The sequence below is a fragment of the Schistocerca gregaria genome, chromosome 5, assembly GCF_023897955.1.
Source record: "Schistocerca gregaria isolate iqSchGreg1 chromosome 5, iqSchGreg1.2, whole genome shotgun sequence".
Lineage (NCBI taxonomy): Eukaryota > Metazoa > Arthropoda > Insecta > Orthoptera > Acrididae > Schistocerca > Schistocerca gregaria.
Window position 1 is genome coordinate 52,835,380 of NC_064924.1, and position 17,550 is coordinate 52,852,929.

The 17,550-nt window shown below is 40.0% G+C and overlaps 1 protein-coding gene across 5 annotated transcripts in view; it reads left to right on the top strand.

The window, feature by feature from the left end:
- LOC126272262 (hydroxylysine kinase) overlaps positions 1-16,416 on the top strand; it is a 215,773-nt gene extending 199,357 nt beyond the window's left edge. For all 5 annotated transcript variants that reach the window (XM_049974996.1, XM_049974997.1, XM_049974995.1 and 2 more), the window contains exons 6-8: positions 389-563; positions 12,081-12,334; positions 15,410-16,416. In XM_049974996.1, the coding sequence (XP_049830953.1) occupies positions 389-563; positions 12,081-12,334; positions 15,410-15,598 (618 nt within the window). In that variant the 3' untranslated portion in view covers positions 15,599-16,416. The remainder of the gene's footprint in view (positions 1-388; positions 564-12,080; positions 12,335-15,409) is intronic.
- The last annotated feature ends 1,134 nt before the right edge of the window (positions 16,417-17,550 follow it).

Genomic DNA, 17,550 nt, shown 5'->3' on the forward strand with positions numbered 1-17,550 from the left:
GGGGGAGGAGGAGAATTTAGAAAATTCACAGAAAAATAAAATATCCTGGCTGAAGCATCACATGGATTTAGGAAAAGGAAGGTGAAAATTTGGAACTTTCATTTACATTCCCTTTTAGTATAAACAAATAAAGCAAGTTATTTAGCTGATGTCACACAAGTACTAGCTGCTAGCTGTGTTTGTGTTGCACAATAGCTGTTACTTCCAATGTTTTTGATTTTGTTTGTACCATGTTCCTAATCCTTTGTGCCAATTTAAATGAAATATATGTAAGAGAAAGACATTGATGGTAGCAGTAGTAATAGTAGTAGTAGTAGTAGTAGTAGTACTGATTCTTCTGCCTTGATGTTAAACAAAAGCTTGAATTTCAACTGTTTCTCTATTTTAGGGATTTCAACATAAAGGATTTGAGAATCGCAAAAATATATGGCTATTACAGCATTGTCCACTGGTACTGAAACTATTGTTTGCTGTTCCAAATGAGAATAATAAGAGTCTGGTAACAGAAGTTATCAAGTCATTTGAAGAAATCGTTCTCAGAAATCAAGAAAAGTTGGAGAAAGGTATATTCAATATTTTCTCTCAGTATTTATCATTTTGAAAACCATATCAGGGTGCAAAAAGGATTACCATTTTGTTGATTCAAATTTTAATTGTTATAAAGGGAAAAATGTTTAATAAAACACAGTATGTTATGCTGAAGGGTAATTGTTCAAAAGAAATCAAAGTAACATTCAATACGTCCCAAAGAAGCATAATAGGACCTATAAGAGTTTTTAAGGATCATGGAATTTTTACCCTCACTTCCTAATAAATTTACTCCTTAATGGTTTTGCTGCTGACAGTAAAAATTAGATTTGTTTGAACTGTGATTTACATCATCTTAATACAACGAATAAATTTAATTTTCCTTAAACTTTTCCCTCTTGTTTGTGGTTCAGAGTGGAATTATGTACTCTGGTGCAGAGATACTCAACAAGCTGCTACAAGCATTATTCTCTATTTAAACTGGATGTCAAACTGCAGCTATTTTAGCATGCCAGCCAAAGATCCTCATACTTCATTTCCTGTTAACTGCAATATGGCAGCTGTGAAGTCTCACTGCAATGCAAAAGAAAATAATTTCCAATTTTTCGTCACATGAGCCTTTTACATTAGAAGTTTGATTTCTGGAGTAGAACGAAATGGACTGTTTCAAAACCAGTGAAAAAATGGAGATATGTCAGTTGTAAACTCTGATATGAACTGTGCATTGAGAGACTGATCAGACAGCTGTTGTTTGTGTGTGTGTGTTTTTTTCCAGTTATGATTTACTAATGCTTGTCATTGTGCAAAAGAATGCCATGAGATTCAACATTAATTGATAGATTTGTTACTACATTATCCAAACTTTATATTTGTGTAATTTGTAAAAGCAAGTAAACAGTGAAGATATCTCTTAAAGTTGATACCCTTAGCTCAGACATGTAACTATGGATGACAAAAACTATGAATGAACTAAGGAAGTACTCATTAAGTGTAAAATTTCTGACAGCACCTACATCCCAGTCTAAACTGAAACACATTTTTGCATACTTGATATCTCAAGTGATGCATTATGTACCATAGTTTATGTATTTTTCTCAACAGGACATTATATATCAAAATTTCAAGAAGATTATCTGCAGTTACAAATACTACATTTGGTCTGATTTGACAAGAGAGATACATGTACAAAGTGAGACATATAGTATATGAGATACTTGTCAGTTTCCTAAAGAATATACACAATAAAGGTACAAAGCACACAAAATGTTTGTGGAGTGCTAAATTTTCTGTTACCATTCACAGGAACAAAACCAAACACTTATTGTAAAAGTCATAAAAAACTTATTTTATTCATGTGGCTATTTTCTAATGAAGTATTGCAATCTAGGATTGATATGAAAGTTCCCTGCTTCAGACAATGTTACATTCTGTGACATAGTGTTTATAATCAGGGACGAGTAAATAATTCATAATTTTGAATAACTGATAGGAATGTTTTGTCCAACTTCAGCATGGTGGAATCTGCAGGTACACAACAATTCTAGGCTCAGAGATCAGAGTTCTATATCCAGGTAGTGTTGGGACCACTTGCTTCATGGCAAAAATCAGTGTTCATTGTAAAGCTGTATGAAATATACATATAATAATGTACTGTAAACAGGAGTGTGTATATAAAAATGGAGGTAGATATTCATTTGAAAAATACTAATGTGATAATAATAATAATAATAATAATAATAATAATGCTTTATTCAACATCAAATGATTCATTGCCTATGTATAAAAACAAGTTACAATTCTTGATACATAGCGCAATAATATGTTCTTCAGAATGCATCATTGATTAACAAAATAATTAAATTACAAATAAGATGCAGTTTAACATTATTTACATATTTTTTCAAATCACTTCTTATTCTGCATGTAAGTATGGTATTCTTCTAATGTGTAAAATGAATGTTACAGGAATTTCTTTAGCTGAAATTTAAACTTCATTGTGGGTAGGGTCATAACTTTTCTGGGCAGTGATTTGACTAACTTAAAACCTGCATATTGTGGACCATTTTCATAGAGTGCTGTTCTGTGGCTGCTGGTGTAAAACTTTTCTTTATTTCTGGTATTGTTCTGATACAAATCGGAAAAAATATTGGGCTGCATGCTTTTAATAAGTAATGCAGCTTTTAGAATGTACATGTTTGCTATAGTTAGTACACCAGTTTTTTGAAACAAGCCATGGCATGGTTCCTTATATTTTGCTCCACAGATGATTCTTATAACACTTTTTTGAAGTAACAATAGCATATTTTGATTTGCTTTGATGCTGCTCCCCAAATTTCTATTCTGTAATTCAGGTGAGAGGAAAATAGAGTATGGTATGCATTCTTTAGGACAACAGTGTTTTGGAGAACTTGCTAATCATATTAATTGCAAATATATTCTTAGATAACTTACATGCTAGAGTGTCAACATGTATGTCCCATTTTAGATTCCTTTGGATTGTTAAACTTACGAATTTTGCACTAAACTCTTTTTTACTAATTCATTGCTGATGTATAGTTAATCTCATCATTAAAACTACTGTTGTTAAACCCCATGAGACACATTTTACTGCTGCTTACATGTAAGTGGCTTTCATTAAAGCACTGAACAGTTTCGTTTGTCACATTATTACAGTGGGTCTCTAGTTAAATGATTCCTTTTTACATACAATGAAGGTATCATCTACATACAAATCTGTTTTGGAACTTTGAGTGCAACACCATATTTACATAAATCAAAGACTGAAGAGGACACTGTACTGAGCCCTGGGGCACTCCATATTTTATCTTAGTGATTTTAAATTTGTGATCTCCACTTTCAGTTTTAGGCAGTACAAACTGTTTTCAGTTACTCATGTAAGATTTTATTAGATCATGAGCAGTATGTCTGATGCCAATGTTCCATAGCTTTTCTAATAGGATTGTGGCATACACACAGTCAAAAGGTTTCTCAAGGTAGAGGTATATACCTGCAACATATTGCTTGTTCTCAATGCCATTTATTACTTCTTAGGTTAACTGAGCAGCTGCTGTGTTAGTTAATTTACATTTTTAGAATCCATTTTGATTTTCAAACATTAGTTTGTGCATCTGGAGAAAGTTTATAATTCTGCTGTATATGACTATTTCCGCTATTTTGGAAAAGACAGGAAGTACTGAGATTGGTCTCTAGTTTTGAATTTTGAGTTTGTCTCCTTTTGTAAATATTGGAGTAACCTCAGCTATTTTTAGTCTGTCTGGGAAAGTACCTGATTCTATTATATTATATACTGCTATAGACAGAGTTACAGAGACATTTTGTCTACACACTTTTAATACATTAATACTGAGGCCATCATGCCCTGTGGAACTGGAAGATTTTAGAGAGCTAATCATGTTAATTATTTCTTTGCAATTTCTGGGGCTACAAATAGTCTATGCTCAGGTGGATTACCTTTAAAATTATTCTGCGTGTTATTATGTTTGTCATTGGTAGCTACCCATTTTGGTCAATAATAAAATCCATACAGGATTTGTCTCTGCCTGTTCTAAAACTGGTTATCACTCCCCAGATACCAGTAGTAACACTGTGTGAAGCCTGAAGCTTGTTTGCAATGTAGTTGCTCCTGGTCTGTATTAATAAATCTTTATTGTATTCTTGATAAGCTTTTGTTTATTATTCAACATTGCACTATGGAATAATTTTAGTTTTCCTTTGCTTCAATGACATAATTAATTATCCAGATGCTTTTGTTTATCTCGTTTTAACTTTTGTGGCCGTAGCTGGGCATGTGGCATCCAAATAGTAATAGAAGTCAGCAGCATAGCTATCATAGGAAAAGCTATCAGCCTCAAACCATGGTATGCATACTAACATGCAGTTCAGTCAATTGGTGTTATCATTAATCATGGTTCTTTTGCTTACATATATTTCCTTTTTAGCAACAGAGGGCATCTCATTTGCCTCCAATTGAAGCTGTACTGCATGGTGATCAGAGATGTTTTAGAACAGATGTACTGTAGGAAAGATGGGTCAGGTTTGTTATCATATTATCTAGATATGATTTGCAGTTACCAGTATCTCTAGTTGGCTCATGGATAAGTGGAGTCAGATTAAATTCATCGAGTAGGAGGAGTAGCTTTTTGGTATTGGCATCATTGCTTAATAAGTCTTTATTTATTATAATATTTACATGGCTGTTTAACCCAGAGAATGCATTGTCTATATATATCAGCAAGTCAGATAGATTTTTGAAAAATGTATCCATACATTCCGCAAGTGGCCTATACACGCCAATAACTGCAATAGTGAAGATTGCTATGCCATCCACAGACTTGAAGTACAGTACTCATTACGTATAATAACACTAACAAGTTGCATGATTTCATACAAATATATTTTCTTGTTACAAACATCGATCAGAGTGAAGTAACTGTAGATCCAGAGAGGTTAGTTGATCTACCTCACAGCAGCGATATTGTTTCAGGCATCTCCATGGAGCTATGTCCCCACAAATGTTTGCGCGTAGTGATGTATGAATTGTGATGATTGATATGATTTTTTTAAGCAAAATATTAATAAAAACATTAAATATAATACAAAAAACATATGAAATTAACCAAGAGACTTCTAAATTATTAATATAATTAATTGTATCATTCGTTGCCATTAGGAAATTGTCGAAAGTACCACGAGAGGCCTCATTGGGACATTCTGTAACTATTTGATGAATTGTTTGCCTGGCTGCTCTACAAACGCGTATGTGAAGAGAGTACATGCTTCTGCCGTAATAGGTGGATATTCTGTTAAACATTATTCATGTTCTGCGCAACTGAACAAAGGAAGGGTGTTTCTCCCTTATGCAGGGCAAGTTCTGGCAATGTGGTGGGAAGCCTGTATCCAGTCACATTCCCATGAGTCTGTCAAGTTGAACTGAGATCTGTGCAGTTTCATGGTTGTTTTTATGGATTGTTTTCTCGGAAAAAGCTGATTTCTTACAGGATAACTGCATCTTGATGGATAGGTAATTGCAGTTTGCATTGTATGTGTTTAAATGAAATTTCTGTGATTCTGCAAAGTGTCTTCTTACTTCATGACTTCTGGAGCTGCTTTTGATGAACCATTGAGCATTGTCTATTACCTAGTAATACATGTTCCATAATTAAAAGGTACTTAACTGATATGGAACACTTATTTAAAAAGCACTACATAACATGACAGTAATAAAAAAGCAAACTAACAAAATTCTTGATGAAACTTGCTGAATGTTTAAAACTGTGTGCTAGACAGGGACTCAAACTAAAAACATTGCCTTATGGGGAAAGCTTTTTTCACTCAACACCAATCCTCACAGTTTCACTTCTATAGGGAAAACGTGGTTGAGCATATGAATACATTCAAAAATATATGCATCCTGGAATTGAATGTCTCTTTCCATTGGGCAGAAATAAATCAGAAGTGACACAAAGATATATAAAAGCATAATGAGAAAGGAAAGAAAATAATAAGTTTGTGGCATAGAGCGCCATAAATATCGATATTTGTTCAGTGCGTAAGTGTGCTATGTTTGAGGAGGGGGCTTTGGGCAGGATGTTGGACGCTAATGGCAGTTAGCCTCTGGACTTGTATCTGTGTAGAAGCTAAGCGTGAATAAATCTGTATCTGAGAGAATTCTAGTTGTTTATCTACAACTATACCATATTCCCTCACTGGTGACCCCGTTTTTTGTGTAATATGCGTCTGAGTTACCGCCCGAAGGTTATTTATGTGCCTACCGTGTCGGGTTTCTCCGCGATCGCTAGGGCCTTTGTTCAGCTCCAGACAATGGCCTTTCAGCACTCACCGCCACCCAGATTTCAGCAACATCTCTCCAGCACTCCTGCCGTCATAGTAGACATGCCACAAGAATCTTTGGACTGCTTTAGCCAGAACATGCAGTGGAATTCATCGAGTGCTCCCAGTTTCTTCCAACTGCCAACGGTCGTGGACTCTGGCTTTGTTAGCCTATACCTTCCCAAGTGTTCTCCACAGAGTGTTGGTCAGAACATTCCTACTCCTGTGTTGAATGCACAATTCAATACAGGTTTTGCTACTTTGGAAAACCCAGTAGTAAATTCAAACTTGAATCAGTTCCCGCCACGTGTGTATCCTTTCGTGCCACCTAGTCAACAGGTGTTCAATGCTCGCCAAATAGCAAATATCACACCGAGTGTGCATCCTAGTGGATGTATGTGGGAACCTTGTGTTACTTCTAATCAAGTCAACAATTCTGTGCTGAACAGTAATTACTCTGACATCTACATCCAACCCTACCACTCACGGTCGAGTGAATACTGTGTGCATAACGGACATTCACCAGCGTACTTAAGTACTTGTGGCTTCCCTCCAAGCTACCACATCAATGAGAATGCACATTTTGACTACAATCCTCACACCGTTCAAGCGTCTGTCGCTTCTCAACCGCCCCCATGGCGTCAAGTGAATTTTGCGATTCCCGCATTACGGGACGCCAATAATTTGGACTCGCTATCTTCTGCATGCTCTACATCCGTCCAAAGTAATAGGCACACATCCACAGTGATTGAAGTGCCGAATCTGCCAGACTTCAAACCCGCTCACCTGGAGTTCTGGTTTAACCTGGTTGAGCAAACATTCAATGTCTGTGCTTTGGACGACAACGCACGCTTCGCCTACCTCATGAACCATCTTCACGACTGTGTCGATTTAATTTACGATCTGGTCAAGGCACCCCCCCTAGCAGGGAAGTATGCTGTGGCGAAACACATGATATTGGAGTGCGTCTCAAAAATCAGGAGAGAGAATGTGCGACAGCTCATCTACGAAGAGCATCTCGGCGACAGGTATCCGTCCCAGCTGTGGCAGTGCATCCATCTTCTCGTCGATGAGCAAGTTATGCCTGATGACATGCTCGCAGAAATCTGGACTGAAAAGCTGCCTTTGCCTGTCCATACGGTAATCTCTGCGTATGAAGATAGGCCAGTAAATGAACGTTTACATGCCACCAACAGAGCATACTCCACCAGGCAACGTGAGCTCCATGCACTGCATTCTGGACATGACTGCACTAAGATGCTTTCTGACGCCACGCTCTTGTCTGGTGTTGCTAATAACAAGTTTGTTAAACTAGCCGCCCTGCCTGCATCTTCAACCCCCCGCAACGACAGTGCATCAGCCTCTGTGGAAGACTCTCGGGCACATACTCCGTCACCTAGCAACTACCCACAGGAGCACAGGCTCGCCCAACCTTACTGTTTCTTCCACGCGAGATTTGGGGAGCAAGCTCGCAAATGCCAGTCACTGTGTTCTTACCCAAATTCCAACTGCAAGTAGGCTATGGTGCCACCTCCTGCGATGTAAACAACGGTCACCATCCCACGTTGCACTCCATTTCAGACAACAACATTAAGTGTGGTTCAGTCTATGTTCGCGATTTACAATCAGGTGCATGTTTTCTGGTAGACACTGTCGCAGACATCTCTTTGCTGCCGGTTCGCCTAGCAACCTATAAAGTGTGACTACACAAAACAGTACTTCGCGCAGTGAACTTGTCTACCCTACAGTGTTCGGGTTCCACTTTGTATACAGTGAAAGTTTCGCCTGAGTGCAAGCTGCAGTGGACGTTTCTAGTGTCAACAATTGAAGAACCTATTCTCAGAATTGATTTCCTCAAGCACTATCAGTTGTCACTAGATTTTGTGCAAAATACTGCACCCCCCGCCCTCCCCCCCCTTAACAAACATATTCCTTTCGCTCTGCTGAGTGACAGTTCGGCTGACACCAAATATGTGTGCTGTGCTAAGAAGTGTGTAAACCTATCCTTGGAGCTGCAATCTTGGTCAAACAACTGGCTAGTGAAGTGTGCCAAGTCTTTGTAGTTGCGGATGGAACATACGGAAATGCTGCTGCATCTCCACAACATACACCTCAAGTTGGCCTCCACATAACAACGCCTCACGGCACTACAAGCAGACCACTCATCCTCTACAGACAAGGTCAGTCCATGCCAATCTGATGTTCCTGTGCCCGCACATGTTAACAACAATGTCGTGACCTCTGTAAACTGTGTCAGCACCCCCTTTTGTAATGACAGTGTATGCCCGAGTGCTCATGCTCCTTGTGTTCCAAATATCCAGTCCCACACATTGCAGACTTCAATCATATGCTCACAGGTGCAAAGTACTTCTCTGTTTTGGACTGTAAGCACACATTTCATCAGATTTCCATGGCTCCGGAGGATATTGAAAAGACTGCCATAACCACTCCCTTCGGGCTGTTCCAATACAAATTTATGCTGTTTGGGTTGAAAAACGCCCCCCAAACGTGGCAGCATTTCATCAATCAAACTTTATCCCATCTAGACTTTTGTTTCGTATACATGGAGGACATATTGGTTTTTGCTTCTACTTTGGAACAGAGTGAGGAGCGTGTTCAAGTCATGACAGATATTTTAGCAGCCACTGGTATTGAACTGAACAATAAAAAGACTCAATTGCACCAGTCATCCATCACATTCCTAAGTTACATTGTGTCATCGGATGGTCTGACACCACCGCAGGACAAGATCAAGCCTGTTCCGGAGATGCTACATCCTCAGACCTATAGGGAATTACGCAGGTTCATCGGAACAGTTAATTATTACTGAAAACATTTGCCAGCCGCTTCTGTGGTGCAGGCTCCTCTCGCTGGCCCACAAACTTCTGACACCCGCCAGGTCCCATGGACACCAGACATGGACAAGGCATTTAACGAACTCAAACAGCTGTTGGCCTCTGCTGTCACTATTGCTCACCCACGTGCGGACACCACAATGTTTATCACTACTGACTCTAGTGACAATGCTATCGGCGCAGTACTGAGTCAGACATACAACAATGTCACGACCCCCCTGCAGTTTTTCTAAAAAAAGCTAACCAACGCGCAGAAGAAATACTCAGCATTTGACAGAGAATTACTTGCAGTTTATGAGGCCATAAGACACTTCAGAACTGAGGTTGAGGAACGAGACTTCTTTGTGCTCACTGATCACAAACCATTGGTTCCTGCCATAAAAAATCCTGCGGCTGATCCACCCCCACGACGCTTTTGTCACATTGATAACATCTTGCAACTTACAAATGACATTCGCTACATCCAAGGAGCGGACAATGTGTTTGCTGATTTTCTCTCGCGTGTTGGTGCTGTCACAACCTTAATTGACTTGACGAACCTACCTCGGTTACAATCGGCAGACCCGGATACCATGCAGTTAATTTCAGACAACAGCTCCTCTCTCCAACCGGCACACTCTACTCTCCCTGGCGTATCTGACTTAGTGTGGTGAGATGAATCGACTGGTACATTGAGGTCATTCATCCCTAAGCCCCCTCAATGCCAGGTCTTTGACAAACTACACACATTAGCTTCCATCCGTCAGGTAGCTGAACGGTTTGTCTGGAGAGACATGCGCCGCGACTGTCAGTCTTGGGCAAGGGCATGCATGCTGTGTCAACAGAAAAAAGTTTCCAGGCACACTTCCCCACCCCTTGGCTGTTTTGCCAAGTCGCCAGGCCGGTTTCACCATGTTCATGTCGACCTCGTAGGCCCTTTGCCCCCCTCCGAGGTTTCCGTTACTTGTTTACAGCTATTGACTGGATGACATGGTGGGCTGAGGCTGTGCCTATTCTGAGCATTACCTCTGAGACAGTAAGTCGAGCATTCTTAGATTCATTGATCTCTAGATTTGGCTCACCTGTTTACCTCACCACTGACCAGGGGCGACAATTCGAGTCTTCAGTTTTCTCTGACTTATGTAAAATGTGTGGTACTGTCAAAATTCATACTTCTGCATACCACCCCCAAAGCAATGGGCTTGTCGAGCAATGGCATCACACCTTAAAGTCTGCCCTGACTCACTATGGACAGAGGCACTGCCCTACGTGCTTCTTAGCCTTCGTGTGACTTTCAAGGAAAACCTCAAGGGTTCCATAGCCGAGTTTGTGTATGGCTAACCTCTGGTTTTGCCTGGAGGATTAGTCACTCCCACCCCACTTCCACAGACCTCTGAACTCCCTTCACTTCTCGAGTGGGTGCACTTGCACTGCAGCAAAATTCAGCCACCACTTCCGGCTGCTCATACACCTCTGCACGTGTACGTACCACGCACACTAGACTCTTGTGAGTACGTGTTTCTCAGAGATGACTCAATCAAAGCTCCACTTCAGTCACCCTATACAGGTCCTTACAAGGTCGTCAAACGCTCTGAGAATTACATGGATCTCCTCATAAAAGACTCTGTAACCACAGTCTCACTCAACCGAGTGAAACCAACTTTCATTGAGCCTCAGGTGAACCTCCCTGATTCTGCCCCTATTTCTCCCACTCCTGCTTCAAGCGGCCATCCATCTTCCCATACCATGCATTCGGGTATTGATTCTCCATAGCGTGCTTCTCTGCTGAGCACTGCTCCTTCTCCGTGTTCATCTAATTCGAGTGGCCAATCTTTTAGGGGCTTCACTCCTCACAGCCCTCGCAGTCGAAGTGCCAACCACTCGGATTCTACCATTGTGTTACCATCTTCATGTGACAGCTCTTTGTCACGCCATTCAATCCACCCTGGCTCCTCGTTGCCTTTGGTCATGCTCCCCCATCTGTCAGCTGATCGCCCGAGGTTGTCTCCTGCGCAGTCCAATGCACCTTGCAGCTGCCACCTCCCTCTTAGCAGATGCTTCCCACTGCCATGGCTTTCTCACACCTCCCTGCCTCCCTACCATTGCTCGTACAGGTGCCACCCGAGAATTCACAACACATGTACACCCTTATGACATACATAAATTATCTGTTGTCGTAGATGGCAATACGGTGTGTTTGGTACTCGCGTGTGACAATGTTGAGGGAGGAAGTGCAGAATCTCGTGTGGTGCGCCACTTTAAATTGAGCAGAAGTGCTGTGTGTGGCAATTTGCGTGCCTTTGTTAGGCCTTCTGGCAAGGTGATTCTCCACCTGTCGGCTGATGAAGTGCTTCACCTTCACTCCAGCACAGGACGCCATCTTCAGCCGCCGGCGTCATTTGCTGACTTTGCCGTCGATGTACCGAGTTTCACCACCCAGTCTCCTACCAGTCGACCACTTCCACCTGAAGCAGAAGAACTGTATGTTACCTTCCTAACTTCTCAGCCGCCCCCCCCCCCCCCCCACCCCCCCACTCCATTCACAGGGATGTACTCCATACTATGCGGGGAGGGGGCTATGTGGCGTTTAGCACCATAAACATTGATATTTGTTCAGTGCGTAAGTGTGCTATCTTTGAGGAGGGGGCTTTGGGCAGGATGTGGGATGCTAATGGCAGTTAGCCTCCAGACTTGTATCTATGTAGAAGCTAAGTGTGAATAAATCTGTATCTGAGAGAATTCTAGTTGTTTACCTACAACTATACCATATTCCCTCAAGTTGTACAGAACAAAGATTTGTGAAAATCAGTTCACACTGATCTGTTTCCTCTAGTCTAATATCACCTAATATCTTGCTTTCTTTTTCAGGGTTAATTCATGGTGACTTCAATGAGCAGAACATACTTGTTAGTAAGGGGTCTGAGGGTGATATCTGGGACATATGTGGAATATTAGATTTTGGAGACAGTCATGTATCATTCTATATATTTGAACTTTCAATTGCTGTTTGCTATATGATTCTGCAAGCAAAGGAACTTGACCCATTCACTGCAGGAAGACATGTTATTTCTGGCTACACTAAAGTAAAAAGGCTTCCTGCAAGGGAACTTGAACTTCTGAAGGTATGGTTGTAGGTTTTCCAATTGTTGCTAACTTTATAAGTCCATGATTATTAACAGCATGCGATATTTTACAGTCTGTGAATATGTTATTTTGTCGAACATGCTTTTTGAACATTGGCCATTTGTAACTGTCAACATTGTTTTTATTAGGTGGCAGCTCTAGTTAACTTAAAGTGTACTAGTATATATTAACATGACTGGTTCTGGTCCCTAGATCATTATCAGTTGTTCACCATGAGCTGTGCACTCTTACTCAAAATGCACCAAACTGGACATTTTATAACTATATGACCTGTTAAGGAAATAGCACATATCTTTTTTTAATCTATCATGGCTTACCAAAATAGGAGTGTTAACAACAAAATTCTGAAGCTTATTTTCCACTTCTCACAAGATACCATTGTAGAGGAATGATCATTGGGGTAAAGTGAAATAGAATAGTCACAGATTACAAATTGAAGAAACATCAAGGGAATTTTCATCACCTGGATGTAACATCCATCAACAGACCTTCCCCCCTCCCCTCCCCTCCCCTTTTTTCAGTAGGTAGTATTTTTGTTTGGTAGTCTTTCTCTACGGTATAACTTTTTTATGGATGGTATATCGTTATTTTCTGTTACTCTATTTCATTTCGACTTTTTTATCTTCATCCTTCTCTCTTTTTATTCTTCCTTCCTCATGTCCTTTTCTATGTTCATCTTAGTTCTTAATCTTACTATTCATCCCACTTCTCATTACACTTTTTTATGGATGGTATATCATTATTTTCTGTTACTCTATTTCATTTCGACTTTTTTATCTTCATCCTTCTCTCTTTTTATTCTTCCTTCCTCATGTCCTTTTCTATGTTCATCTTAGTTCTTAATCTTACTATTCATCCCACTTCTCATTATTAGTTCTTATTCTGTCATATCTCTACTGAAGCTGGCATAGAGATTACCAGTGTGCTATCCATTACCCCCTATTCTCTCTGATGCTTTCCTCGGTGCTTTCCCTTATATCTTTGTCTTTTTATGTCCTCATAACGGGGGTGTCCCTCTCAACAGTAAAGGATGAGCCAGACTGTAGGAGATCTTACTTTATTAGATGAGCCTCCAAACAGTAACTTCATTTTTCCATTGTGGCCAAGCCACGGCTGGCAGTGTTAGATGCCTGTAAATTCTTTCATCCCACGGTTTAGCAACAGGAATCAGCACCAAGGAAGGGCACCTTGGCCACGTGCATCTCCCATGTGCTTATGAGGTAACGCTGCCCCAAGTGTCACTTAGCAGGTGACGCTCTAGACAATTCCATGCTGCCTGCACAGTTTTCTTGATCCTCACCAATCAGGGTGGAGGAAGCCACATGGTGCGTCGAATATACCCAACCGCTTGTCGCTGGGCCCGCTCTCTGGTATTCTTGCTCACCCGCGAGTCAGATGCACGCCCTGTAGCATTGAAAATCTCCCACTTCTCCCGGTCCTGTGGCACTGTGGACTTAGTTTTGGCAGACAAAAACTTTCGGTAGCTACGTGAACAATGTTTCGCCAAACTCTAAGCTCTGGTCACCCTCACCTCCCTAGGCCTATGTAACCCCTTTCAACATGCTTTTGCCAATAAATGGCCTTTATCTAAAAATTACCCTATTCATTCTATAATGCCCACCACCTGCCCATAGCCCATCCTCTACACAACCTTGGTTCTTAGTCACCTATTTCTTTTTCTAATCTTCTAAAACCTCTCTGAGGAACAAAGTAATGTTTCTGTAGAAAAGAATAGATTTTATTATTTTTATCTGTGTCTATTGGCAGTATTGGAATTGCACCTCTGAAATGCAACTACTGATCACAATGACTTAGACCTACTGATTGTAGTCAAATAACTTTTCTCTGTCCTGGACATATTAGAAAAATATGAGGGTAATCCCAAAAGTAAGGTCTCCTATTTTTTTATTTCCGCAGTGGTTTTCATCAGTTTACAGCTTGAACATTTAGCTATTTTTTGACATAATCACCATTTCTATCGATGCATTTTTGTAGATGCTGTGGCAGTTTTTGTATGCCCATGTCATACCAGCTCACTGCCATGCTGTTCAGAAAGTTATTAACCTCTTCTTTCACCTCGTCGTCAGAGCTGAATTGCTTTCCAGCCAAATGTTCTCATCACTCGTGACAATTTATTCCAGAAAGTTGTCCTGTTCAGCTGCAAGGTGGTGGTGAAATTCATGGGAAGCATCAACCTGTTGCCGCATGTGGTCTTCAGTCAGCATGTGTGGCACTCCCCTTGTGTAGTTCAATGTTTCCGTTAAAATTCTGTAAGCGGTGCTTCGGGAAACCTCAGTAATCAATGTGCAGAGATCATCCAGAGTGATCTACCAATCTTCACGCATGCCTTGCTCAACCTTCACCACTGTCTCCTCAGAAATTGATGGTCTCCCACACCTTTATTCATCGTGAATTTTGGTCCAACCAGCTGCAAACTCTCTGAACCACTTATGAACATTTTTGACATCCATGCAGAACTCACCATACACTTCCATCAATTGGTAATGGATTTCCATCAGCGCAGTGCTCTTTTCTTCCAAAAACCGAATAACCATGCACAATTCACACTTGGTGGTAACCTCCAACGGGAGCTCCATTCTCAACGGTTGCCAAGCCAAGACTAAGCCCATGTTTACACACAGCACATGAAGCAATCCTCATAACAGTGTGACCAACTGCCACACAGAGTTCTGTACCTATAAAAAAATAGGAGACCTTACTTTTGGGATTACTCTCATATTATGTAGTCATCTTATTTGTGTAGAATGGTGTTGATTACTATTCTTTTGCTTTGAAGACATGCCTTGTGTAACCAGATGTAAGGAGTAGATTAAATAAAGCCTCATGCTCGAAATCATAAATTATTTCAGATGCTCTCATTAGTATAAACTGATCATCTACAAATTTTAATTTACTCATGATGGTATTAAAGGATCATCACTTATAATCCAAAAATGTATACAAAAGATTCTGCTTTTTTCCACCTCTTTCGAAAATTGTGTTTTTAAAATCAGGAAAAAGACCCGAAGGTCACTGATTACTCTTTATTACAGGTCTGTGTGTGTGCACGTCTCTGCCAAAGCCTTGTATTAGGTGCATACTCATACTCCATAGAGCCAGACACTTATCTGTTGGTAACAGCAGCCCGTGGATGGGACATGCTCAGACTGTTGTGGAATACATCAGATCACAAGATTAATCAGCGATGGATAAGTGAAGTAACAGCACCACAGGGACGGTGATTATTAGTAGAGATGAAGCATGTGTGTGTTCTGCTAGAAGTGCTTTATTTTTCTGAAAAACTGAAGTGTTTTTTGTCTTATAAGGCACAGCCTAAAAATAAAACATAAGTTTAGCTGCTTAGATTTTTTTAAGTGTAAACAACAACACGAGTCTGACAGCTAACAGAAGTAGCCGTTTATAACTGATTTATGTATTTATTTGTTTATTTTTATTTAGTCCCATGACATTTTGTTTAAATATAGGACAAGTCAAAATATAATGCAGAGATAAACATTACAAATTTTCACGTAAGGGAAATGCAGAAATTAACCATTATTTCACATTAAATATAAGAAATATTTACGACATTTATAATTGATATCCCAGAAATGATTCCTACAGACAATACAGTTAGACAAGACATATGCATGAAGACATTTATATGTTAAGACAATTAACAAATTAATCATGATTACCCATTTAATCTTAGTAACGTTTACTATATATATAGTTGATATCCTACAAACGATTCCTATGACAATATGGTTAGACATTATCATATTTATACATTTGTTATACATATTTGCTGTTTGATGTTTCATATTTCTCAGAGGTACCAAAGCCTATGTCACATAGGATTGCACTTCCGTGCATAGAGGCAGAGCAGAAAGGAAGCATGGAGGGGATGAGAAATGTGCATGCATGGCAGCAGAGAGTGGGCAAACAAAGTCCACATTGCCAAACTGCATTGCTGCGGATAACAGTCAGGCTTATTTGCATATGGTACATTGTATTATATGTTCAGTTCTGTGAGGGGAATAATAAATACTGAAACCAATTTCAATCAGTCATCATGAGAGAAATATTAATTCACATCCACTGCTCCGCAGGTGTACTCTGCATGACGGTGGGAGGTGAGAACAGCTAAAACAGCTTTGTGAAGACATGTGTGTGTGTGTGTGTGTGTGTGTGTGTGTGTGTGTGTGTGTGTGATGATAGTTAAGTGCTTAATAACTGTGTGTGTGTCTCTAGTGACCTCATTGTCGACGGGACGTTAAACACTAATCTCCTCCTCCTCCAATAACTGTGTGTAAAAAAGAATTAGTGGTAGAAAAGACTATCTTAAAAATGGTCAGTAAGTTGTCATATTTTTCATTGTTAATGGGCATTGTGAGTGTTAACTCACACGTTCGATATTACAGTGAGAGACTGCAATTTATGATCCATTGAACAAGCAAACAACTAACCACCATCTGCGAATAACTCCAGGGAATCTGACCGATAGCATCAAAAACCACTGATATCTTGAACAAGTAACAGTTACTGTCATTTTAGGGCCTTATCCAGTTCATGTCTTGAAAATGACAGAGGTTTACAACATGGTGGGAGAAGCTTAACTTCTTCTTGGGCAATATGTTGAACATTATAGTCTGCGTAATTAAAAGGATACAAAGTCCTAATCAAAAAGGCTAGGAAGTTCTCGTTCTTGTGTATGGAACTGATATGTTGACAAAAACATTTTTTAAAACTAAGAAATATTATTACTTTGTTCCAAACTCTACAATGTAATACTAATCATCACTTCTATTTCAGTCTGTTTCCAAACAATCTGATTTTAAATTTACGATGGTAGGTTCAAGGCTTATATCCATCATCACTTCCCTGTGAAATTCTTCTTTCTGAAGCTTTTCAGCATGCCGCACAGTCTCTTCCCACACTACAGGTGGGATGTTGTCTGTTGCCCCATTGTCTATTGCCTCATGCACAAATGATTCACTGTATGTAATCATGAATGTTTCATTTTTTTCTCCCACATAACCTTAAAACCCTTTGCACAAACTAATTCCATGGGGCTACAATGGCAGTGACACACAGGTAAATGCAAAACTGTGTGATCCCATTTAAGTGCAAGGAAGTATAAGTTAACAAGCTGCAGGAGATTGGCACAAGTCTGGCTTATACGGTGCTTAAT